The sequence below is a fragment of the Carettochelys insculpta genome, chromosome 4 (assembly GCF_033958435.1).
Source record: "Carettochelys insculpta isolate YL-2023 chromosome 4, ASM3395843v1, whole genome shotgun sequence".
Lineage (NCBI taxonomy): Eukaryota > Metazoa > Chordata > Testudines > Carettochelyidae > Carettochelys > Carettochelys insculpta.
The window spans coordinates 106,120,609-106,143,895 of record NC_134140.1 but is presented as its reverse complement, the minus strand read 5'-3'; the positions used below and the strand labels follow the sequence as shown (position 1 = coordinate 106,143,895).

At 40.1% G+C, this 23,287-nt stretch overlaps 1 protein-coding gene across 2 annotated transcripts in view; it reads left to right on the top strand.

Moving 5' to 3' along the window:
* ANK2 (ankyrin 2) overlaps positions 1–23,287 on the top strand; it is a 223,750-nt gene that overhangs the window by 137,070 nt on the left and 63,393 nt on the right. For both annotated transcript variants that reach the window (XM_074993415.1, XM_074993414.1), the window contains exon 23: positions 5,251–5,323. In XM_074993415.1, the coding sequence (XP_074849516.1) occupies positions 5,251–5,323 (73 nt within the window). The remainder of the gene's footprint in view (positions 1–5,250; positions 5,324–23,287) is intronic.

The window sequence follows — 23,287 nt, the reverse complement described above, 5'->3', positions numbered from 1 at the left end:
CTGACGACAGAGGAGCAGGGCAGAGGAGTAAAGGGGGAAGTTGCCCCATGGTCCAGTGATTCAAAGAGGCCCAAAGCTCTTGGCTACTGCTGCTGCTACTGTGCTAGCGGTGGTGGCTGGAGCCCCAGGCCCTTTCAGTTGCCACTGGAACATTGCGTCACATGCACCAGGTGGCTCTGAGGTCTAGAGAGGGCACTGCGCTCCAAGCAGTGAGAAGAGCTGCTTCCCTCCAGCCCTTACATGAGGCCCTGCCGCTTCCGGAGTGCATAACCACCCCTTCACCCCTCCTTGTCCAGTGACTTGCGCAAGACATCAGCACCCCTGGCAGTCACCATTATCTGTTTCATTCTCCAAGACCCTGATTAAGGCCAGTGATACATTAGATAGTCTGGTGCTCAACTAATTAATATGCAACATTCCAGATGATGCGAAATCTCCAATCCTAGATTATATACAAGAACTTCCAAAGGCCATGGGGTTGTAGGGTCCCCCTGCTTCCCTGTTGGGGATTGCAAAGCTGGAGATGTTGGCAGGGCTCGGCACCCCAGCTGGCTGCCAGACATAGGCTGGGTGTCCATCCAACCCCAGCAACGGGGTTGATTACCAGCACATCTTTCTTTTTTGTTTTAAAAAAAAACAAAAAAAGCACCAACAATAACTCTGTTAGTAAGTGGAGTTCCCAGAATGTAAAGCAGTGATACTGAGAAGAGAGTCAGGTCGGTCCCCCGTGTAGATAAGTATCAGAGCGGTAGCTGTGTTAGTTTGTATCTTCAAGAACAACAAGAAGTCCTTTGGCACCTTATAGATTAACAGATATTTTGGAGCATAAGCTTTCGTGGGCAAAGACCCCCCACTTCATCAGATGCATCTGATTAAGAGCGTCTTTGCCCACGAAAGCTTATGCTCCAAAATATTTGTTAGTCTATAAAGTTCCACAGGACTTCTTGTTGTGTAGATAAAGTTTGTCCTATTGTGAAAAGCAGGTAGCTTGGAAGCACAGTTGGTTCTTATGCTATGGAACTATGGTTCCTTCTCTAAACAGTGTTAACACTGCTGAGGTCCAGAAGTTGTGGGCCAGAGAATTCCAAAATTCACCTCCTTCTTCTTCTTTTATGAGAGTTTCTTGTTCCCAAGCTCAGTGTGAGAACTAGGATTTGGGCCTGAAGGAGTGAATGATCTGCTACATTTATCATAGACAGAGATAGACTTCTTAAGAATTTTGATATGTAACTCTTATTTTTTTTGAGGCAGTTCATTTTTTCTCCTCCCCTCCCCACTTCCCCCCCACTTGGTTTCCTGAGTTCTTGGCTGTTTTATTCAGTGCTCATACACAGCAGCAGTACAGCATTTGGGTTACTTTCTTGTCTTTTTAACAACTGATGCACACACACACTGCCCACCACTTGTGGAATATACTACTCTCCTCCTCCTTACCTTATTCCTCCCATAGAGTGTCAGTCTCTTTGTGTGTTTAGGATTTATTTCTAAATTCATTCCTTTTATTGCTCAGAGAGACTGAGATCACCTGCACTGCTCTCTCTCTCTCTCTCTCTCTCTGTGTGTGTGTGGAGTCAACTTGATCTGGTTCAGACTCCCTACCACTGTCCGACCTTTCTGGGGGTGGGGGATGGAAAAAAGGTCAAAGGATTGGCTGCGACATGTAATGAGTATAAAAGAGCTTGTAAGACATAAGATGAGCATAGTCAATTCCTTGATTCATGGTTTAGACCTAATTAAAGATAAATAGCTGAGATTGCAGGCAACCAATTTTGCCCACCCTCTGTCCTGCCCACAGAGGAAAGTAAATAGAAACTTACTGTTTGCAGTTAAAGAATTTCAGACACTTAAAGTTCGACCAGTTACCAGTGTTCACATATGGAGCAATGAAGTGTTGATAAGTATAGAAAAACATCATTATTATAAATAATGAAGGGTAAGTTATAACACAGCACAGTTATTTCAAAATAATTTTGGAGTAGTTGGCTCATTTTGAAATTGGTAAAGCAGGTCGGGGAGACGGGGGAGAGGGTTCAGACAGGGAATAGCGTCTGTTTCAAAGTAAGCAGGAGTGAGTCCACTGGCTCCGTTTCGAAATAGGCTCTGTGTATGTAGATGTTGTATTTCAAAATAGCTATGTGCTATTTGAAATGCATTTTTGTGTGTAGCATCATTATTTCAAAAATAAACTATTTTGGAATAGCCATTCCGCAATAACTTATTTCAGAATAATGCTGCTGTGTAGCCATACCCCAAAAGTGCTGTCTTCCTCACTGGCTTGGTTTGGGTGACCATCTGTCCTGTTTTGGCTGGGACAGTCCCATATTTCAGGACCAGGAAGGCGTCCTGACTTATTTTAACAAAAGGTATAATTATCTCATATTCACACCCCCTGCTGAGCTGCCCTTCCCCCAGATCAGCGCAGTCACAGCTGCAAGTTCCGGGTGCTGGCTGGAGAGCACATGTAGCACATACTGACGAGCTGGGTGTGCAGATAACACAGGAGAGGGAACCAGTGAGGGCCATGATATAGGGTGAGGCAGGGTATGCTGGGGCTCCAGGGAGCAGTATGTGTCTCCCACAGTCATTTTTGCTGCCCTTCTAGCCAGGGAGACCTCACCCCTCCAAAGGCAGGGTTTGCAGCCCCATTCACAGCTCCCCATGGCTTGGGGAAACCAGGAGCTGCACCAATGGGGCGTGCAACCCCATTCTCAGTGCCTTGCCGGAGGCAGCCAGGGAGCACCCCAGCCATGGGCAGTAGTTCCTACAGGACAAATGCCTCTGGAGCTTTGGAGCTCCCCTTCAGGATGGCAGACCCTGTAGCCGGCAGCACAGGGCAGCCAGGGGAGGTCCCCTAAAGCAGGGAGGCAGCCAATTCCCAGTACCCCACAGCATGGAAAAGCAAAGGCACCTTTTGGCATGGGGCAGCTATGGAGGAGCCCTCCTTCTCTGGGGCATCAGCCCCCATTGTGCCCCATTGCTTGGGGCAACCTCTCACAGCCAGCCCCCTACTCTGCTGGGCTACATTTCTAGTGTTCCATCACTGGGCAGCCATCTCCATAGCCAGGAGCAGCCCCCACAGGGTTGCAGGCTGCAGCTTTCATCCCCAGGGTCTGCAGCCCCTATGGCCCAGGCCACACCTGCAAGGCAGGAGCTCCCCTCTCCAGTGCGCCACTGCAGGGCAACAGGTGGGAGTGGCAGGACTTAATCCTGCATTCCCCATGTGCTCCCTGTGGAGGAGAAGCTTCTGGAGTCCAGGGAGCAGAGTCGGGGCCAGATTGACGTCCTGTGGGCAGGGAGCCCAAACATTTATGTGAGCCTTTTAGTGGGGCAGTGGTGCGTGGCTCAGGACCAAGGGACAGGCCCTTCTAAAGAGCAGTAACCATCAACTTGTAAATATATATTTTATTTTTTTTTTACCTATTATTAGTTATAAAGACGTATGGAGGCTCATTAAGCAATGTTATTTTGAACATTTGTATGACATAGATCTGATTGATTTCCATTGAACTCACCTAAATCCGAGCAATTTTACCAGGTATCCCATATTTGACATAGAGAAATATGGTCACTTTAGGTTTGGAAGAAGTATTACACTACAGCATCAGATCTGTAAATCCTCACTCCATTTTTAAACAGGCAAAATTTACATTAAACTCAGTCGGAGTTTTGCCTGAGTACAAATTGCATTGGGGTTTCAGGGTTTATTCCTCAATAATATCACAAGAGCTGTATAGTGTTTTGCTACTTCCACTTTTGGGATTCATTTGTGCTTTGTAGGTAACAGCGACAATTGAGAGGAGCAAAGGTGAACTACTTCTGTGGAAGCTTCAAGAGACATACTGTCTCCTGCCACTCCCTTGTGTGCAAAGGATTTACACACCTTGACTACGTCTATACTAAAGATAGCAGTCAACCGCTGATACACAATTTTAGCTATGACAATTGCATAGCTAAAATCGACTTATCAGCAGTCGACTGCTAGGGCTGTCCTCATGGAAGAATGTCAACGGGAGCGTTTCTCCCATCGACCTTCCTTAACCTTGCTACTCGCGAGGAGTTCGGGGATTGATGTTGACCCTGGAAAGCACTGCTTCACGCATGCACAAAACAAAACCATGAAAGATTGACCCTGAGTGGGTCGATCTTCCTCAATAGAGTGCAAATGGGCCTTAAAGAGTGAAATGTAAATCATTCTTCACGGACACTCAATTCTACTGGCTGGTTGCAGAGGTGGGTGTGGTTGTTTATTGACTAGTGTTATTTTAACCATGGAATTCCTCTTGAATTCATTTACTTGAATCTCCTACTATATCACATGCAGTAGTCTTCAGATCCCTGTATAATCTTGTCTTCATTTACAGAACGTGCCAACTCTACTTTTGCCGTGCAATCCTTTCGTTTTCTACACTCCTCACTGTTCTCTCTTTTAATTGCCTTCTTCACATCCTTGACCTACAACTCACCTTGTGCTAAGATGATGCTCCAATTGATGAAACTCTCTCTCCCTCCCTCTCTAGGTCGCAGTCCATGGCCAAGTCCTTTACGCAAAGTCATTGATTTGGAAAATCCATTTCTAATAACCCTCATGCTCACCCTTACCTGAACTGTTGCCTCATATATTGTCTTCCGTGCTTTTGCCCGTATAACTAATCCTGTACACTGTATGGTGCAGGTCATGTGCCTGAACCGGTGTGTGCATAAATCACCAAGATATAGATATGTATGTATGTATGTATGTATGGTTTGTATAAAAATTAACATTACTACCAAGTGTAGTCACTTGGCTGCTATTTCAGTTAAGAACTGCATCATATTGTCTGTCTAAATAGTCTTCATCTTCTTTCACTTTAAATAGTTCACATAATTCATGGCTTCATTTCCAAATACTTTACAATTTTAATACATTCCACATGTCTCATACAACTTTCTAAGGCTTTTCTGTAGACATTACCTAATGCAATTTAGAACTCTCCTGGAAGCACTGATCTGTGTTTCTCTATGCACATCATCTATTTATATAACTGCTTTTGTATGTTTTTTTCTAGATTAAATGTTCATTTGCTGTAGCACAAATAAAAAGCAAGAGCAACTATGCAAATGATTAAACTCTGAAAAATAAAATCAGAGGGAAGAGAAGCCATTGTAAAATGTCTGAACAGATTGAACTGCAGCTGTTGTTGGAAATACCCGATAAATATCTGCTTCTTTTCTTGATGCTTAACCTGAGTGTTGATTATTCTGTCTCTGCAGACTGTGACTGAGAAACACAAGCTGAATGTACCTGAGACGATGACCGAGGTCCTGGATGTTTCAGATGAGGAAGGTGAGCAACTTCATTAAATTGTTTAGTGTCTTTTATGCCACCTACAGTATGGAATCAAGCTTCATCAATTCTTGAAATATCGTGGTGTTTGAAGACCTTGGTTAATGGCTTGTTGGCTGCAGGATTTGAATGGAGGCATGTAAGATGATGACCCCCAAAACCTTGGATCTAACCTCCACTATCAAACTTCTTTGCATTTCTTAGTCGTCAGAAACAAATTCTGAAATCTAAAACACTTCAAAATGTGGGTATTTAAAATTCATAAGTAAAGCTTTTCCAAAAATTGCACTTGCCCGTTGTATGGAGAGAGGTTTGAAACTGTCAATGTCTGATTCAGCTCCACTTCCATCAAATATGCATATCGGAGAAATAGACAAAGATCTTTGTTTAACTTGAAACATTTAAGCAGAGATGCACGTGTCTGTAAACTGTTACCTTGAAGGCCTTTTGGCACTTGCAGACCAGAGATTCATGGAGCATGACATAAAGTAACAATGCACTATTACTACTGGCACCATCTCAGATTTAACCCATTGTGCTGGCTGAAGGTATATGTTACAACATTTAGCCAAGTCCCGAGAAAACATCTGTGAAATGTATCTGGGATTATTACCTTTGGCCAGTTTATACTGAATAGAAATAAATAAACTACCATGGCAGGAGGGTGGGGAGAATACAGTTTTAGTAGTTTAAGAAAGAACAGTTGACAAATATCAAATACTGTGACTGCTGGACTAATGATGGATCCACTTACAGGTTATAATAATGGTCTAGCTTCTTTTTCTTTTCTGTCTGAAATGCTGTTTAATATTATGGTAATGATATTTGATTCAAGGCATATCTGCTGGTTCTTATTATTTGATGGTGATTGTCCTGATCACACGTGCCTGTGGGATTAAGAAACACAAGTTACTTCTTTATATGTGAATTTGGTTTTCTGTGTGACTTCATTTTTCAAGTGCCTATGGGATTTAGGCTGTTAAGTGCCTTGGCCCCCTTTTGAGATAGGCCTTAGGCTACTAAATTGCTTAGGTGGTTTTAAAAATTTACCCTGTGTCTAATAGTTTGAACTACAGACATTTGAGTTCTTTTATCAATTTGCCCACGTTTAACAAGACAGTAGGTCAGAAATCAACAAGGATTCAAATATATATGCCGTGAAGAATTGTGTTAGGTTTCCCTGCAATGTAATCAGTGCAGTTATAGATCTATGGCCCAACTCTGCCACCTTTATTCCCTTTGAGCACTACTTAACTCCTTGAGCAACCTGAATGGGACTACTCATGGGTGACAAAATAAGGCCTTTAATAATTACGGCATTATGTTCACATTTTTTCCTTTGTTCATGTAAGCTATCATTCAGTCCTCTTTTAATCTGCAAAGCACAGCATGGCTTTCCACTGCTGTACTTGCAGGAATGAGCTACTGGATATCCCCTTTTCTCAAGCTAACTTGTATGTTGTGCAGCCTTTAAACACTCTGATGATGAACGCTTCAGTGATGGGGAAGCATATAGTGGCGCAGGTGCTGTTAGAAGGAGTAAGACACAAACTTTTCCATTTATGTTTAATTTGGTTGTATGTATTTATTTTTATGTTGAGACAATCCAGTCTTCACGATCTGAGTGCTTAATCCTGATCTGTGTTGTTATTTTTGAGAGCATGTCTATGTGTATTTTTCCCTGTGGAGAAGTCAGAAAACCCAAAGGCATTTTTACCTGCACCATTAATTATTTGGCAGCACTTACTGTTGCTTTTCGGCATGACTAACCCGTCAAATGTGTTACCTTAACACTCCGGGTTACCCATTAACCAGCTGACAAATAGAGATTATCAAAATTAGCAGACAGGAAATGATGCCTCCCATACATCTCCTGTCAGGATACAAGCAATGTTCTCAGCATTTATGCCAGTGCTGCTTCTGTGCTCATACAGCGGGTCAGTGAAGAGAATGGTCACAATGATTGGATGTCATGTGACCCTGCTGATAAAATCCAGTCTTGGGGTAAAATGTAATTGGGTGGTATGCAGTATTTTATTTGGAGGTTGGAAGTCAGAGAGACTGAACCTTTTAATAATTATGGCCTGTCTGTAGAGGACTAGCAGTTGGGTTCCTTGCCCTTAGTGTCTGCATTATTCTGACAACATATATTATTTCTAAATAAATACATGTGACCACTAAACCTGCAGACTGTAATCAGATAGTTCAGAAGGAGAGGAATACTTGAGCAAGGGAGTATTTCAGAGCCCCGCTGTGAAACCTGTTCATGGAAGGAGTTAGTTTTTTGCAGCATGGCTGACAGCCACTGAGGGCCCCAAGAAGGGTTGGGAGGGAGGGGTGCGTCCCAGGGGGATGGTCAGGGCCTAGGACAGTCAGTGGCACTGGGTTCTCCCACTCTCCTCTTCAAGCCATGCAGAGCAGTGCAGCAGCTCTGCCACGACATTTCAAAGGGTCGTGTAGAGCAGCAACCAGAGCTCTGAGTCTCAGGGGCCATTGCCCCCTTTTCTCCACCCTGCTATCAGCAGGCCTGGTTATCTGGTATTTTCTTTGGCAAGCAGCTGTTTTGTTTATGACTGGAATAATATATTAACAATATAATCATATTCATATATGAATAATAATTCAAATTCAGTATCCAGAGTTAATTATGTAAAATCAAGAGAGCCATCTAGTCCATTCACCCCATCAGTTTGTTTCCTGGAAGATATTTGCTGACATTCAGGTTTTAAATGTCTCAGTAGGGCAGGGCTCCCCCTGTATGTGTGTACATTGGGGTTCCCCTTGGTCTTTGATAATTTTTATCCAGTACTTTGTGCATTTAGCAGAAAGTGTCATACTGGGGATATTTCACTCTTGAGAATATCTGCCGGAGTTTGGTGCTGAGGGCAACATTGTTATTCACACAGAGGAAGTAGGGTTGGTGTTTTGCATTTGTATGTTAAATGGGATTCTGTATTCATCTAAATAAACATGTACAGCATGTATTTTTAAGCACCAGAAATACCTGGTTGGTGTTGTATAAAACAGAAGCAGTGGCAGAAGGGTAGTCATGTTAGTATGTAGCTTCACAAATAGCAAGCAGTCCTGTGGCACATTGTGGGCAAAACCCATGAAAGTTCATGACATAATGAGTTGGGTAGTCACTGGGGTGTCACAAGCCTGCTTTATAAAACAGAAAGACAGAAATATAGACATGAGTGTTGTGGTAAGACTCGGATGGATAGCCATCAATATATTCGGCAGAGAGAGTGAATGTTATGCAAGTTTTGAATGAAGAAAGGTAGTTATCTTTGGGATCAGAAGGCCAAGGAGTTCCAAGATTAGGCTAGCATCATAAGAAGTATGAAATCATGAATGGAAAAGAGAAAGTGGAATGAATAGAAAGGGATTGATGAGCAAGAGGCACTGAAGGAGAAAAGGAAGTGACAGATGGAAACTTTTGATGATGATGAGAACCCTGTTTTGTCAAAGAACAATCCTACTGTGTTACCCTAAAGGGCTCTTTTGCATAGTCCTACACAAGCAAAATATCCATTGCCTTCGGTACATGTTTGCCTGCCTCACAAGCTTGATATCAGGGGCTAAAACTTTTTGTCAAAACCCTAATTGTAATTGTCTGTGTGGCATAATGGATCTGTGATCTAAAATAAGGAATACATCTTAAAGATTAATGTTAGTTGCTCCATATTTCTTACTGTTGTTATTTCTTTAGCACCAGTAGTAGGCTTGATGCTGTACAAACTACAGCAGTAGAGTCACTGTTCTAGAAGATTGTACAGATGTAGGCCCTGACAGGCTTATGCACATGCGACTCATAGCTGTAAAGTGAACCACATCCATAAGCTTTTTCAGGGGTTGGTCCTTAAAGACAAATACTGATAAGACAAGACACATCAGACAGCTAGAAGAGGGAACTCCCCCCACTTTCAGATAATTGATGAGTAATGTCATTATTACTATGCAGCCATTACTTATCTTATTATTGCCCAATTTAGAGTAGTAATAATTATATTAAATTATTTAGCACTTAATTTAGTACTATGCATGTTTAAAGATTTCTACAGACAGTGATTAATTTATGCACAAAAGTCCCCACAGAGAGAGGGGGGGAGGGAGAGAGAGATTTCAACTGTTTTCATCCCCATTGTATAGATAGAGCAACTGAGTGTGAGAAGTAGGAGAATTTATCCAAGGTGTTTCAGGGAGTTTGTGTCAGAGAAAGCAACTCCCAGTTCTCCATTCTGTTTCCACTGGAATAAAGCATGGTATCATTTTGTATTTTGACTTTAGGTAGGGTTCATTTTTGTTTGAAGAAAGGTGATCAGAAAACATAAAAGGCCATGTTATGATTTAATGCATGCAGAGGAAGTAGGCCGAGGAATCAGCCTAAAATAACAATATCTAAATGTTATAAAATAAATCTCTGTTGCTTATGTTACAGCAAATTACAAACTATTTGATCCCATGTTTGCTTTAGAAATAAATGTATGTTGTCATTGTGCCATTCTTCTAAACATCAACAAATACTAGTCATCTAAAGAAAAGGATTACTAGGCAAATGAATTTTGTAAAGTATCATTGACAATAAAAATAGCCAAATCATATAGGCTGGAAGAAACATGTGTCCTTTACCTTTGTACATACCATAATATGCTTTAAAACAATACATATTTTAATTACTAAAGGTCTGATTATTCCATCTAAACTCACATAGAATGGTCCCTTACTATTAAGTAGTGTTATGAATTTCATACTTACTCCAAGTAATAACCACCATGCAAGAGAGGAGTTTTATATCCCTTCTTGAACATGGATTAGTGATAAACTGATTTAATATATTCTGTAGAATAACTCATCAGTGAAGTACCAGAGAAATGTGACTTTAGATTCCATAAATCAGCTCAGAATTAATCCATAACCTATTCTGCCAGATTCCTGATTTAATGGCTTACTAGGAATTTATAAATCAAAAGTCCTATTTCTCATAAGAGTAAGACACCAGTAAAAAAAGGTTTCTTCATTATTTTTTGTAGCATACACTAAACCTGAGTATAAGAAATACTGCTCAGAAATAGCAGAAACGACTGAGAAATAGTCAAACCATTTAATAAACAAGGCTCAAATATTGCTATATGGAAGAAGAATTGACAAGAGTTAACATGATCTCTACTGTTTAGGCACTGAAGGGGAATCAGCAAGTTTGGGTTCTATGTCGGTATATGACAGTGCCCATTTATGGGACCTTAGAGACGTCACTTCATTTTTCTTGTGCCTCAGCTTCCCCATTTGTTAATACATTCCTTTGTGTGATACTTATGGATTTCTAGAGTGAAAGTTCTATGCAAGAGCAATATTCTTATTCATTGAGTCATATATTTCAAGGCTGGAAAGGATAGGCATGATAATTCAGTCTGACCTCCTGTATCACACAGGCTGTAACTTCCCCAGACTGATTTCTTTTGAAGTGAAGCATATTGTCCAAAAAATCACTCTTGATATAAAAATTGCCAGAGGTGGAGAATCTACCACAGTCCTTGGAACATTGTTTAAATGTTAATTTCTCTCAATATTAATTTTTTTCATTCTATTTCTAGTTTGAATTTGTCTAGTTTCAACTTCCTGCCATTGGGTTTTGTTATATCTTGGTCTGCTAGATTGAAGAGACTAGATTGAAGAGACAAATATCTTTCCACCCCCCATGTAGGTGCTTATAAATGGTGATCTAGTCACCTCATAATTTTATCTTTGTTCAACTAAATACATTGAGCCCCTGGTGCCACTATATGGTATATATTCTCACCCTTTAATCATTCTTGTGACCCTTCACTGACCTGTCAGTGATTTATTAACCACACTTCTGGAATTGTGGACACTGGAACTGGATGTAGTATTTCAGCAGTAATCACACCAGTACCAAATATGGAGGGGAAATAAATTTTCTGTTTTCCCTGTTTGTGCATCCAAGGACTGCATTGGCCAGTTTGTCTACGTGTTGACTGGGAACTCAAACTGAGCCCATTATGTACCACAACCACCAAATTTCTTTGAATCACGCATCCTAGGAAAGTCTCTCATCCTGCAAGTACAGCCTTCATTCTTTGATCATAGATGCATATATCTATATTTAGCCAAAGTAAAACATGTATATTTTAGCCCAACTTGCCAAATGATCCAAATACATGACCCATGCTCCTCATTATTTTATCTAGCTATGATGATTTTATGTACTCTTGAAGGTCATTGATGAAAATGTTAAATGACATAGAACCAAGAACTGATCTTTGTGGGAGCCCGCTAGAGGTACTCCCACTCAACAATTGCCTGTACACTTAAGCTTTGAGATCTATCAGCCAGTTTTCAGTCCAATTAATTTATGCCATGTTAATATTATATGTAAGTTTATTAATCAAAATATCTTCGCTAACTCAAATCAAATGCTGTGCAGAAGTCTATCTTACATCAACACTGTTATCTTTATCTATCAAATTTTGCTTCCCATCGAAAAAAGATACCATGTTAATTTGATTATGACATGGTTATTATAATTATTTAATAAAGTGCTGTAAGGACAGAGGCACGTTCCTTGCTGAAAATATATCACTTTTGTACCTGCCTAGAACTGCGCTGTGATAAATATATTGAAAGGTTGCCTCGTACTTTCTATAACCTTTTCTGTAAACAGTGCTAAAGTACTGCTTTGTGGCTTCTTAACAGGAATGTTTCTCAGTGGGTCACATCAAATATTCAGGTGACTACTATAGCAGCATTAAACAAGTCGGAATGTTGTTTGGTTATATGAAGGCTTGGCAGAATTTGATTTTTACTTTTCTATCAGGTCAATATTTATTTTAAGCAGTTTTTCCTCATTATTGATTTCAGGTTTCATATGTGTGGGGAATTATGTCAGGCATTGGGGAAGATCAGATAATAGTTGCTTTAATGGCCGAAGATACTGAGATTCAAAAAATTAAAGCTTTATATCCATTAAAATATTTTCATAGTTTGTTATATATAAATTTTGATGACCATCAATGGAAGTGTTTCTCATCAGTTTGTGTGTGGATGGAAAAATTGATGGGTATTAATAAAACATGTAATCTTTCTAAGTCTTGCCTATAAGTAATAGAGAGGGAGCCATGCTAGTCTATATACTATCAAAACAAAAAGCAGTCAAGTAGCACTTTAAAGACTAGCAAAATAATTTATTAGGTGAGCTTTCGTGGGACAGACCCACCTCTTCAGACCATAGCCATACTGGAACAGACTCAATATTTAAGGCACAGTTCTCTGTGCCTTAAATATTGAGTCTGGTCTGCTATGGCTATGATCTGAAGAGGTGGGTCTGTCCCATGAAAGCTCACCTAATAAATTATTTTGCTAGTCTTTAAAGTGCTACTTGACTGCTTTTTGTTTTGCTTATAAGTGTGTGAGAAAGAGGTGGTGTAGACTAGTCAGGTCTAAATTCATTGCTGATGTAAGAGCAGGCTGAAGTTGTGTATTAATTAGGGGAAAATATAGGCAGGCAATTGCTAACTTTATATTTGCAGAAAACCAAATAGCCTTGTCCCTGCCCTGCCCCTTCCCAAGGCCCTGCCTCCACCTGCCCTATCTCACCCTCCCTCCATCACTCACATTTTCACTGAGCTGGAAAAGGAGTGTGGGATGAGGTGAGGGCTCCAGAGTGGGACCAGAAGTTGGGGTTTCAGCATGTGGGAGGGGACTTTGGGCTGGGGCAGAGGGTGGGAATAGGGCGATGAGGGATCTGGCTTGAGGTTGGGATGTGGAAATGGGCTCATCGCTGAGGTGCGCATGAAGGGTTTGGGGTGTGGGCTCCATATGGCTCTTATTTTAAGTGCATTTACAGAGCTGGGGACATATCCGGGAGGCTCCTAGGAACTGAGATGGCCAGAAGGGTGCCATGTGCTGACGCTGAGCTTCAGCTCTGCAGTTTCCATTGGCCTGGAACCATGGCCAATGGAACTGCAGGACCACAGCCAGGTGAAGGGTGTGGGGGGAGAGTATGAGTGCTGGCTGTGTGCTACCCATTGTTCCAGAACTGTGTCCAATGGGATCTACTGGGGGGCAGAGCCAGAGTTTGGAGGCAGCTTGCGGAGCATGCCTGGCCAATCCTGCACATAGGAGCCACAGGGACATGTTGCTCATTCCTGGGAAGCTTCTGAGGTAAGTGCTATGGGGAAACCACATGCTGAACCTCCTCCTTTTGCCTGGGGCCAGATGGACTTCTAGACCTGCCAGAGTCTCTTTTCGACTGGGCATTCCAGATGCACGGCAACCCTAAATATAGGGCCTTCCAAAATTGCCTAATAGCAGGGCCTGGAGAATGTTGAACCTTAGTTAGATTGAAGAAGTATATTTTGCAAATACTTCATTATACTTTAATGCTACAGGGCCAAAATCTGCTGTTGCATGACACCAGTATAAATCCAGGAAACCTACACTAAAATAAATGAACTTATTCTGGATTTACTGTTTTGTAGCTGAGAACAAGTTTTCACTTACTTAATGTAGCCAAGGATGAATGTTTTACAGAAACAGATAAAAAATACAAGTCAAAATCTTAAATGAGAAAGAGACAGCGAGCAGTGTACTTTCATAGAAAGAATTTGGTAGGCTAATTCCTAAGATCTTATTGCTAGGAAGGGAACAATAATACTGTTCTTCCATGTATTCTGGCTGACATTTGTTTCTGACAGAAAATGGCTTTTTGACAAAATATAAATCTTTTTGAACATTTTTCAGATTGAAGCCTGATTTTTTGGTGTTTTTTTTTTTTTCAACAGAAGATATTTTTACTAGCTTGAGTTATTTCTTGTATGTAAATAATGAAAAATTTGGGATTTGATTGCTGAAAAACCAGCCAAAATTCACTTTGTGGTGGGGTTCTTTGCCCCTCCTCCTCAAAATCTTGACAGAAACTAACACTTTTAATTTTTTCCTAAAATTTTCTCAGGAAAAAAGAGAGCTTCCCTAGCCACCTTTAGTAATAACAATATATGTTAGCCAGTAAAATCCTCAGATTTGACTCAAAACACAAGAAGCAACATGTATTGCATAAGAAAGTGTCAGGGATCCACATCTGTTTTGCAGAGTGAAAACTCATTTTAAAGCCAAAAATGAACATTCTGCTGTTTTTTCTCGTGGTTTCACTGAATCTTCATTTAGTGGAAAAGGTAGAAATAAGGAAAGGTGCTGGATAATGGTTAGAAAGCACTTATGACATATACCTTTAAATCATTGTAACAGATGACCTTAGTAGCAATACTGGAAATTGAATTAATTTGCTTCCATAATATGAAGCAGGACCTGATTATGTAATAACGTAATTGTTTGTCAAAGAAACCTATAGTTTTTCTTTCTAAACCACGATCAGAACATTATGGGATACGGTATGATTTCTGTTGAATCTTGACCATCTGAACAATATCTTTGAAAACCCACCTGTAAAGAACAGTAGCTGTCAAAAATTATTCCCAGTCTCCACAAGTGTTAGCATGTGTGTTTTGATCTTTCCTGCATGGCTACTCACTAGTAGTTTTTATGCTGACAGTAATCTTACTGAATGGCTCTGGATGTTAACAGTGCTATCAGTCATTAACAGTTAATGTAAATCCTGCAAGTCCTTAAAATATGATCACTGTATTTAAATGGAGTGTTGTCGATATTTTTCCTTTACTCTCCAACATTCCAGTGAATGGTGCTTTCAGAGCATAAGTTGGCATGTTATATTTTATTAATTTTTAAGGCAAGGTTACAATACAACATTACCATACTGGACCGCTTGGAAATAGTGACCACAATATAATAACTTTTAATATTCCTGTGTTGGGAAGAACACCGCAATGGTCAAACATTCTGGCATTTAATTTCAAAAAGGGGAATTACACTAAAATGAGGAAGCTAGTTAAACAGAAACTAAAAGGTAGAGTAACTAAACTAAAATCCCTGGAAGCTGCATGGAAACTGTTTAAAGACACCATACTAGAGGCCCAACTTAATTGTATACCCCAAATAAAAAAACACAGTAAGAGACTTAACAAAGAACCACCATGGCTTAACAGCCATGTTAAAAAGGCAGTGAGAGAGAAAAGGGCAGCTTTTAAAAAGTGGAAGTCAAATCCTAGTGAGGAAAATAGGAAGGAACATAAACACTCCCAAATTAAGTGTCATAACGTAGTAAGAAAAGCCAAAAAAGATTTTGAGGAACAGCTAGCCAAAAATTCAAAAAATGATAGTAAAATGTTTTTTAAATACATTAGAAGCAGGAAGCCCACTAAAGAAGCAGTGGGGCCCTTGGACGATAAAGATATAAAAGGAGCGATCAAGGAAGACAGTGCCATTGCGGAGTGATTAAATGATTTCTTTGCTTCAGTCTTCACGGCTGAGGATGTTATAGAGGTTCCTAAATCTGAGCCAGCCTTTTTAGGTGACAAATCTGAGGAACTCTCCCAGATTGAAGTGACATTAGAGGAGGTTTTGGAGTTAATTGATAAGCTGAATAGTAACAAGTCTCCAGGACCAGACGGTATTCACCCAAGGGTTCTGAAAGAACTCAAATGTGAAATTGCGGAGTTATTAACAGTGGTTTGTAACCTATCCTTTAAATACGCTTCGGTACCCAATGACTGGAAGACAGCCAATATAACGCCAATATTTAAAAAAGGCTCCAGAGGAGACCCTGGCAATTATAGACCGATAAGTCTAACATCAGTACCAGGCAAATTAGTAGAAACAATAGTAAAGAATAAAATTGCAAGGCACGTAGAAGAGCACGAATTGTTGGGCAAAGGTCAGCATGGTTTCTGCAGAGGGAAGTCGTGTCTAACTAATCTATTAGAATTCTTTGAAGGGGTTAATACACATGCGGACAAGGGGCACCCAGTGGACATAATATACCTAGATTTCCAGAAAGCCTTTGACACGGTCCCACACCAAAGGCTTTTATGTAAATTAGGCGGTCATGGGATAGGAGGAAAGATCCTTTCATGGATCGGGAATTGGTTAAAAGACAGAAAACAAAGGGTTGGAATAAATGGTAAATTTTCACAATGGAGGGGGGTAACTAGTGGTGTTCCCCAGGGGTCAGTCCTGGGACCGATCCTGTTCAACTTGTTCATCAGTGATCTAGAAAATGAGGTAAGCAGTGAGGTGGCAAAGTTTGCAAATGACACCAAGTTGTTCAGGACAGTCAAAACCAAAAGGGATTGTGAAGAACTACAAAAAGATCTCAGCAAACTGAGTGATTGGGCAGCAAAATGGCAAATGAAATTTAGTGTGGGTAAGTGTAAGGTAATGCACATTGGAAAAAATAACCCAAATTACACGTACAACATGATGGGGTCAAATTTAGCTACGACAGATCAGGAAAGGGATCTTGGAGTTATAGTGGATAGTTCTCTGAAGACATCCACGCAGTGTGCAGTGGCAGTCAGTAAAGCAAATAGGATGTTAGGAATTATTAAAAAAGGGATAGATAATAAGACAAAAGATATCATACTTCCCCTATATAAAACTATGGTACACCCACATCTTGAGTACTGCGTGCAGATGTGGTCTCCTCACCTCAAAAAAGATATATTGGCATTAGAAAAGGTACAGAAAAGGGCAACTAAGATGATTAGGGGTTTGGAACGGGTCCCATATGGGCAGAGGCTAGAGAGACTGGGACTTTTCAGTCTGGAAAAGAGGCGATTGAGGGGTGATATGATAGAGGTATATAAAATCATGAATGGTGCGGAGAAAGTGAACATAGAAAAATTATTTACCTTTTCCCATAATACAAGAACTAGGGGACACCAAATGAAATTGATGGGTAGTAGGTTCAAAACTAATAAAAGGAAATTTTTCTTCACACAGCACACAGTCAACCTGTGGAACTCCTTGCTGGAGGAGGCTGTGAAGGCCAGAACTCTATTAGGGTTTAAAAAAGAGCTTGATAAATTTTTGCAGGTTAGGTCCATAAATGGCTATTAGCCAGGGGTAAAGTATGGTGCCCTAGCCTTCAGTACAAGGGCAGGAGATGGATGGCAGGAGATAAATCACTTGATCATTGTCTTCTGTTCTCCTTCTCTTGGGCACCTGGCATTGGCCACTGTCGGCAGATGGGATGCTGGGCTGGATGGACCTTTGGTCTGACCCAGTATGGCCATTCTTATGTTCTTATACTACATCAGATATTACTTATTCTACATCAGATTCAAAGAACCTGGCTAAAGATACTGGCTTGTGGGCCAGGGAACTCTTTCTTTCTCGTTTGATGCCAAAAATGGTGAGCGCATTTCTAAATGCCTGTCCTCTTTTTATGTTTCTCTAGCATAATACTTAAAAAGGACATTGAGTGAAAGACAGATATGTATTTATCTAACCTCTTGAACTTAAAAGGACAAATGATGCAATGCTTTGTACCACTGAGCTCAAGGCAAAGAACTATTTCTTTCTTTCCACCCTAGTACCCACAATATGTTTTAGTGAATATTTTAGCATGAATTATACATGGCATGGTTAATCCAAGCTGTCTCCATACAGTGTCTGGCGTGAATCCCTCCAGTGTCTTGTTTTGTGGATAAAATCAATGAGCTTTGGAGTGAGCTATTTCCATCCATATGGGCTGAACCATACTCTGGTGGGATATACCTTCTCTCAGTCACCCTTTCCCCAACGGTGTTTCTTTTTAAAGTATTCCCTCCCCAATATCTGTTTGGGATCTATTCTCTCTCACTGCTTTGAGCCATGCAAAGGTGTTACTAATAACTAATGCTTCAATTGACTGACTAGCCCAAGGAGAGGAGAGACCGGAATAGGTATAGGATCCAACTTGTAGAACAGAACATTTTGGTGCTTGGGAACAAATTTACATGAGCTCTTTTCTATTGGCAGCCTGCTGCTCCAGTACTTTATTCCTTTCTGGCACTGTACTCTCGACTCACTTTAGATTTGTTAGCCTGCCGTTCAGTCAGTGTCCATTACTTACCAGGGCTTCTACAGCATTGAAGGTTGTGATTTCTTCTCATTCACATTCTGAAGAGGCTGTGTTTATTCTCTTGTCAGGTGATGGCTTGGCCTCCAGCCAAATACTAGAATTTACTTTTGCAGTGATCTAATTCAAGAGGAGACACATTTCAGTCATCCTCCCTTCCCAGAATCCCAGGAGGGCAGATTAGGACCACTGTACTTCATTACTCTCTTCTCTTCAGACAGTGAGGAGACGTGCAGACTTTTCATTTCATTTGCTCCATTTTCTATCTTTCTGTAAGTGCTTCTGTGAGGTACATGTAGCTGATGTGATGTGCATATATGATCAAGCAGCTGTAGAACATTGGGGTTTCAACTGGCTGAAGGCAGAAATCTACAGGTGTGTGATGGCAATTAAATTAATTAACTGACCTCATTATAGAGCAAGTTACTGTTTAATGGGTGCAATACACAGATTGGAGCACTGACTCTGGGGAATTAGAGGTCTCCAAGCAGATTCTCCAGGGTGATCGTTAATATACTTGCCAATAAAGATTCTTCAGAGTTGATATATTTCACAAAAAAATTCATGCTTGCCTTTGCTGCCACTTTTCCATCTCTTAATTCTAAGATGCAGATCCACATGTGGAAACCTTACCAATATATATTAGGAAAAACAATGTTTCTGGCAAAGTGACACAAGTGTATTCAGCTTTAAGAACTTACAGTAAAAATGGTTTCTGGCAGTTTGTTGTGCAGTTCCTTTTTTTCTTTTTTAAAATTTATCCCATTTGGCTTTCTTTAATGAAAATACTGTTGGGAAATGACTGGAAGAGCAGTTCTTCAACTGATGTCTTCCACAGTACAGTTATGTTGCCAGAAGGTGACTGTGGTGACCTAGAGATTTCCTATTGCATTCAAAGTATTACCAGATCCTCTCCCACCCTGTAAATGCACAGATTTATAGAGCGAATTTCTGGAATAATATAGAGAAAAAAACTCAGAGGCCTGTGCTCAGTTGAAGATGTCAGAAGAATGACCAGAGCACCGTAGTAATGAAGATGCATTCCCAACTGATACGGTTTGTTTTAAAAGCCTTAAATAAATGCTTCTTCCATAGCCACACTTCCCAAACTAAAAACACTATGTGGATTCCCAGTTTCTACTCTCCATATATTGTGCTAACACTGTCTTTCATTTGACCATCTCAGAGTGCTTTTTTTTTGATGGTTGACTGACTTAAGCCTCATTTGAGGTAGGAAAGCATCTGTTTTAGAGTTAAATGTAGCGAGGTTCAGTGTAATTAGATAATTTACCCTATCACTCAGCAAGTTATGAGAAGGGTTTGGAATCAGACCCAGTCTCTTACTTTTACTAGCTATAAAGTATGACCTCCATGTTCATCTGGACTTGTCAGGGAAAAATAGAGAACCCTGGTCTTTGCACATGCCAGCTTCTCTTATCCGTTTGTTCAGAGATAATCCCCTAATACTAATGTCCGAACATGTGAAATCACTAGAAAAAAAGATTATTTTTATTTTAATAAGACCCACTTGTTATTAGCAAACTTTCTAGCCCCACCAGGGACAAAATCTAGTCCCAAAGCACTGTTAAGATGTTTTTCCCTAATGCTTAGAGAAGCTTTCACAGATACCAAAATAATAATAATAATAATACTATGCAAAAAGAGACCTAGAGGTCATAGTGGATCACAAGGTCAATATGAATCAACATTGTGTCACTTTAAAAAAAAAAAAGCACACATAATTCTGGGATGTGTTAGCAGGAGTGTTGTAAACAAGAGATAAGAAGTAATCTTCCATGCTACTCTTCAGTGATTAGACCTCTACTGGAGCCCTCTGTCCAGTTCTGGGCACCTCGTTTCAGAAAGGATGTGGGCAAATTGGAGAAGATCAAGGGAAGAGAAACAAAATTGATTAAAGGTCTAGAAAACATGACCTAGGAGGGAAGATTGAAAGAACTGGGTTTGTTTAATTTGGAAAAGAGAAGACTGAGAAGGAATATAACAGCTTTCAAGTATCTTGAAGGCTGTTACATGGAGGAGGGAGAAAATTATTCTCCTTAACCCTTGATGATGGGCTTTTGTTGCCCCTTTTCCAGCTGATACCACTACTGATTTAATTTCCATCTCACTCTTTGCTTCCATCTTCTCACCTCTCCCCCAGTCCTGGCCTAGTTTTCCTTCTTATTCTCTGAATTCAAGACAAAAGCACTTCCAGTGTAATAATATTGCTCTAAATATGTACATCATGGGAGTCTTACATCTTCGTCCAAAACATGTGGCATCAGTCACTACTGAAGACGGAATAATGGACTAGAGGAATCATTGGTCCAATCCTGTAACTGCTCCTGTGTTATGTTTTGAAAATATTTCACCTCTAACGTGCTAAATGGACTTTGTAACAATACTAAGCAAAAGAGGAGTGCAAATTTTGGGACTAAACTTTCTGGCAGTGTCCCTGTAGTGTTAACAAAAGGCTTGTTTTATTTTTTTAAAATACTTTTTCACACATTCTGACCACATAATATTTTACTTTTGGCCTTCTATTTCCTTCTCTCTCCTGCCCGACAAGGCTTGCACAGACCTAAACAAAATAATTTAAAGAAGAGCAAGGGTTGGTCACAAACATGTGATAGTATGCTCTAACTGGGGCATAGGGGAGTGCATTGTCCACCACCTCTTCCTGCCCCCATCCCTGTTTCTTATGCTAAAGGATGAGATATCATTGTAACTATAGCTCAAGTACATCTGCTGATTGTAAAAGTATTGATCTCATGTTTGGAGAGAGAGAGAGAGTCTCAAGCAATCAGGCCCTAAAACAGTTTAAGCTTTAGCTGTAAAAGCTAACCCATTGAACTTCTGTAAGTTAATAGCCAGCCAGCAGATCAGGAGGCACTCATGTCAAGTGGTCTGTGCATCATGATTTGCTTAATGAGTGGTGCCAATTAAATTTAGTTAATTTGACAGACAACACGATGCCACAACTTAATGGAAAACGCTGGTAGGTCAAATTAATCATTTCTTACGTGATAAGAGGGCAGGTTTTTTTATACCATGTTTGTAATGCGCTAATGGTCACCTGAACATCAAGCTCTCCTGAGTCTGTCTTTTTGTATGTATTTTGTGTATCACAATTAGACATCTGTACTGATCATGGCCTGTGGTAGTGATGGTTATACTGTATATGCTAATAATTATTATGACCTATATGAGGGAATGTTTATTACATACAATGAATAGACTCAGAGAGGTAGCCATGTTAGTCTGTAGTTTCACAAATAACAAGCAGTCTTGTAGCACCTTAAAGACTAAAAATTTATTTATTAGGATCATCAAAATCTGGAAGTAAGTCTTACCCATGAAAGCTCATTACCTAATAAATACATTTGTTAGCCTTTAAGATGCTACACCACTGCTTGTTGTTTGTGTACATACAATTAAGTAAACCTCTTTGCAAGCCTACAGTCCTCCTCCAATGGATTAATGCATTCAGGTAACCTCTACTGTATGAAAATTTGCTATAAGTTAATACATAGCCTGTAGTTAGCTTTGATTTAAAAAATGGTATTTATTTATATTCTTAGCTCTCATTATCAAGGACACATCAACATTGTCCTATCGGTCCAAAAGCCAAACTATGGGTTAGGCAGGGTATGTGTGTGAGAGAGAGAATAGTGATACACACTAAAATGCTGTGTAGTAATTCCCCCCAGTGGTTCTGTGGACATAAACAGAAAGGTTCCTTCTATGCATTAATGAAGATTAGGAACATTTTCTTTCATGCTTTCAGTCTCCATGAAGGGGCATTAAAGTGCAGCATTTTGGTTTTTAATGCTACTCACATGCTCAGAGTCTGGCTGTTGGAAGGATAAGACAGTGTTGTGATAAAAGAGGTGGGAGGATTCAATGGATCAGGAATGGTGCCTTTCCACTCAATGTCACCGCTTCAAAGGTAGGCCAGTTCGGCTGTGTTATGATTGTTCATTGGTCATTGTGAAAATGGTCTCATTACAGTTCCCAGTCTACAGGTCATCCTAAACAATTAGCACTAATTGGAACCACTGCTGGCCATTGCATCTTAGAGACCCTAGTCTGAATGAGCATGGAGAGGGAACTATTTTTGAAGGGATGCTAGTGGGATGGAAGCTGGTAGGATTTTGTCTTTATTTCCGTTATGGATGGAATGCTTGTCATGATCGTAAGTTTTGAGTTTATCTGAAAAATTGTTTGAAATTTCTTTTAAACAGCTTTCTCTTGATAACTTTGAAAGTTTAAGTCCTGTGGTTTATATTGTCACATTCCGAGGAAGCACTGTTTGATAAAAGACAGGAAATATGCAATAATTAAATGCACTCTCTTGTTTTCTGTGAAACAATGCCCAGTCTCTTTTTCTTTCAGTATTACAGATGGAGTTTTAAAAGGCTTTGTAGTTACCCTTTAAAGATTTAGGGCCCTATATATAAGTATTTTATGTAAGGGCACTGTTCTTATGTGATTTTAGATGTCAAATTTTCAGATGTTTTTATTTAACAGTTGGGAATAATGCTTGACCAAGCTAGAAAAATTCAACTGAAATGAATCATTAAGCTCTTTATGATAAGACATATCAGCATTTCTGTGTTTATGATTAAGCAGGTTCATTTAGCCTGCTGTCCTAGTTAAACGGAGTAGAAATGATGACACCTTATCCCAAGTTTAGATGTTAACAATAATACGTTGTCATTCTGTTTTCCTCTTTTAGTTATCATTATTAAACTAACCAAATTTGTGCATTTGGATTGCATATCATAGAGGCATTTAAACTAAGGCCACGTGGCAACTTCACTAGAACTCAAAGGAAATTTGCAGAACACGGACAACATAAGAGTGCTGTCCCCTTTGAGTCGAAGTTGGTGTCTCTGTAATGCCACTGTGCTGCTTCTTGAGCTGAGCAAATTAAGGTGGCCCATCACAGCCTAGTACTAGCAATTTCT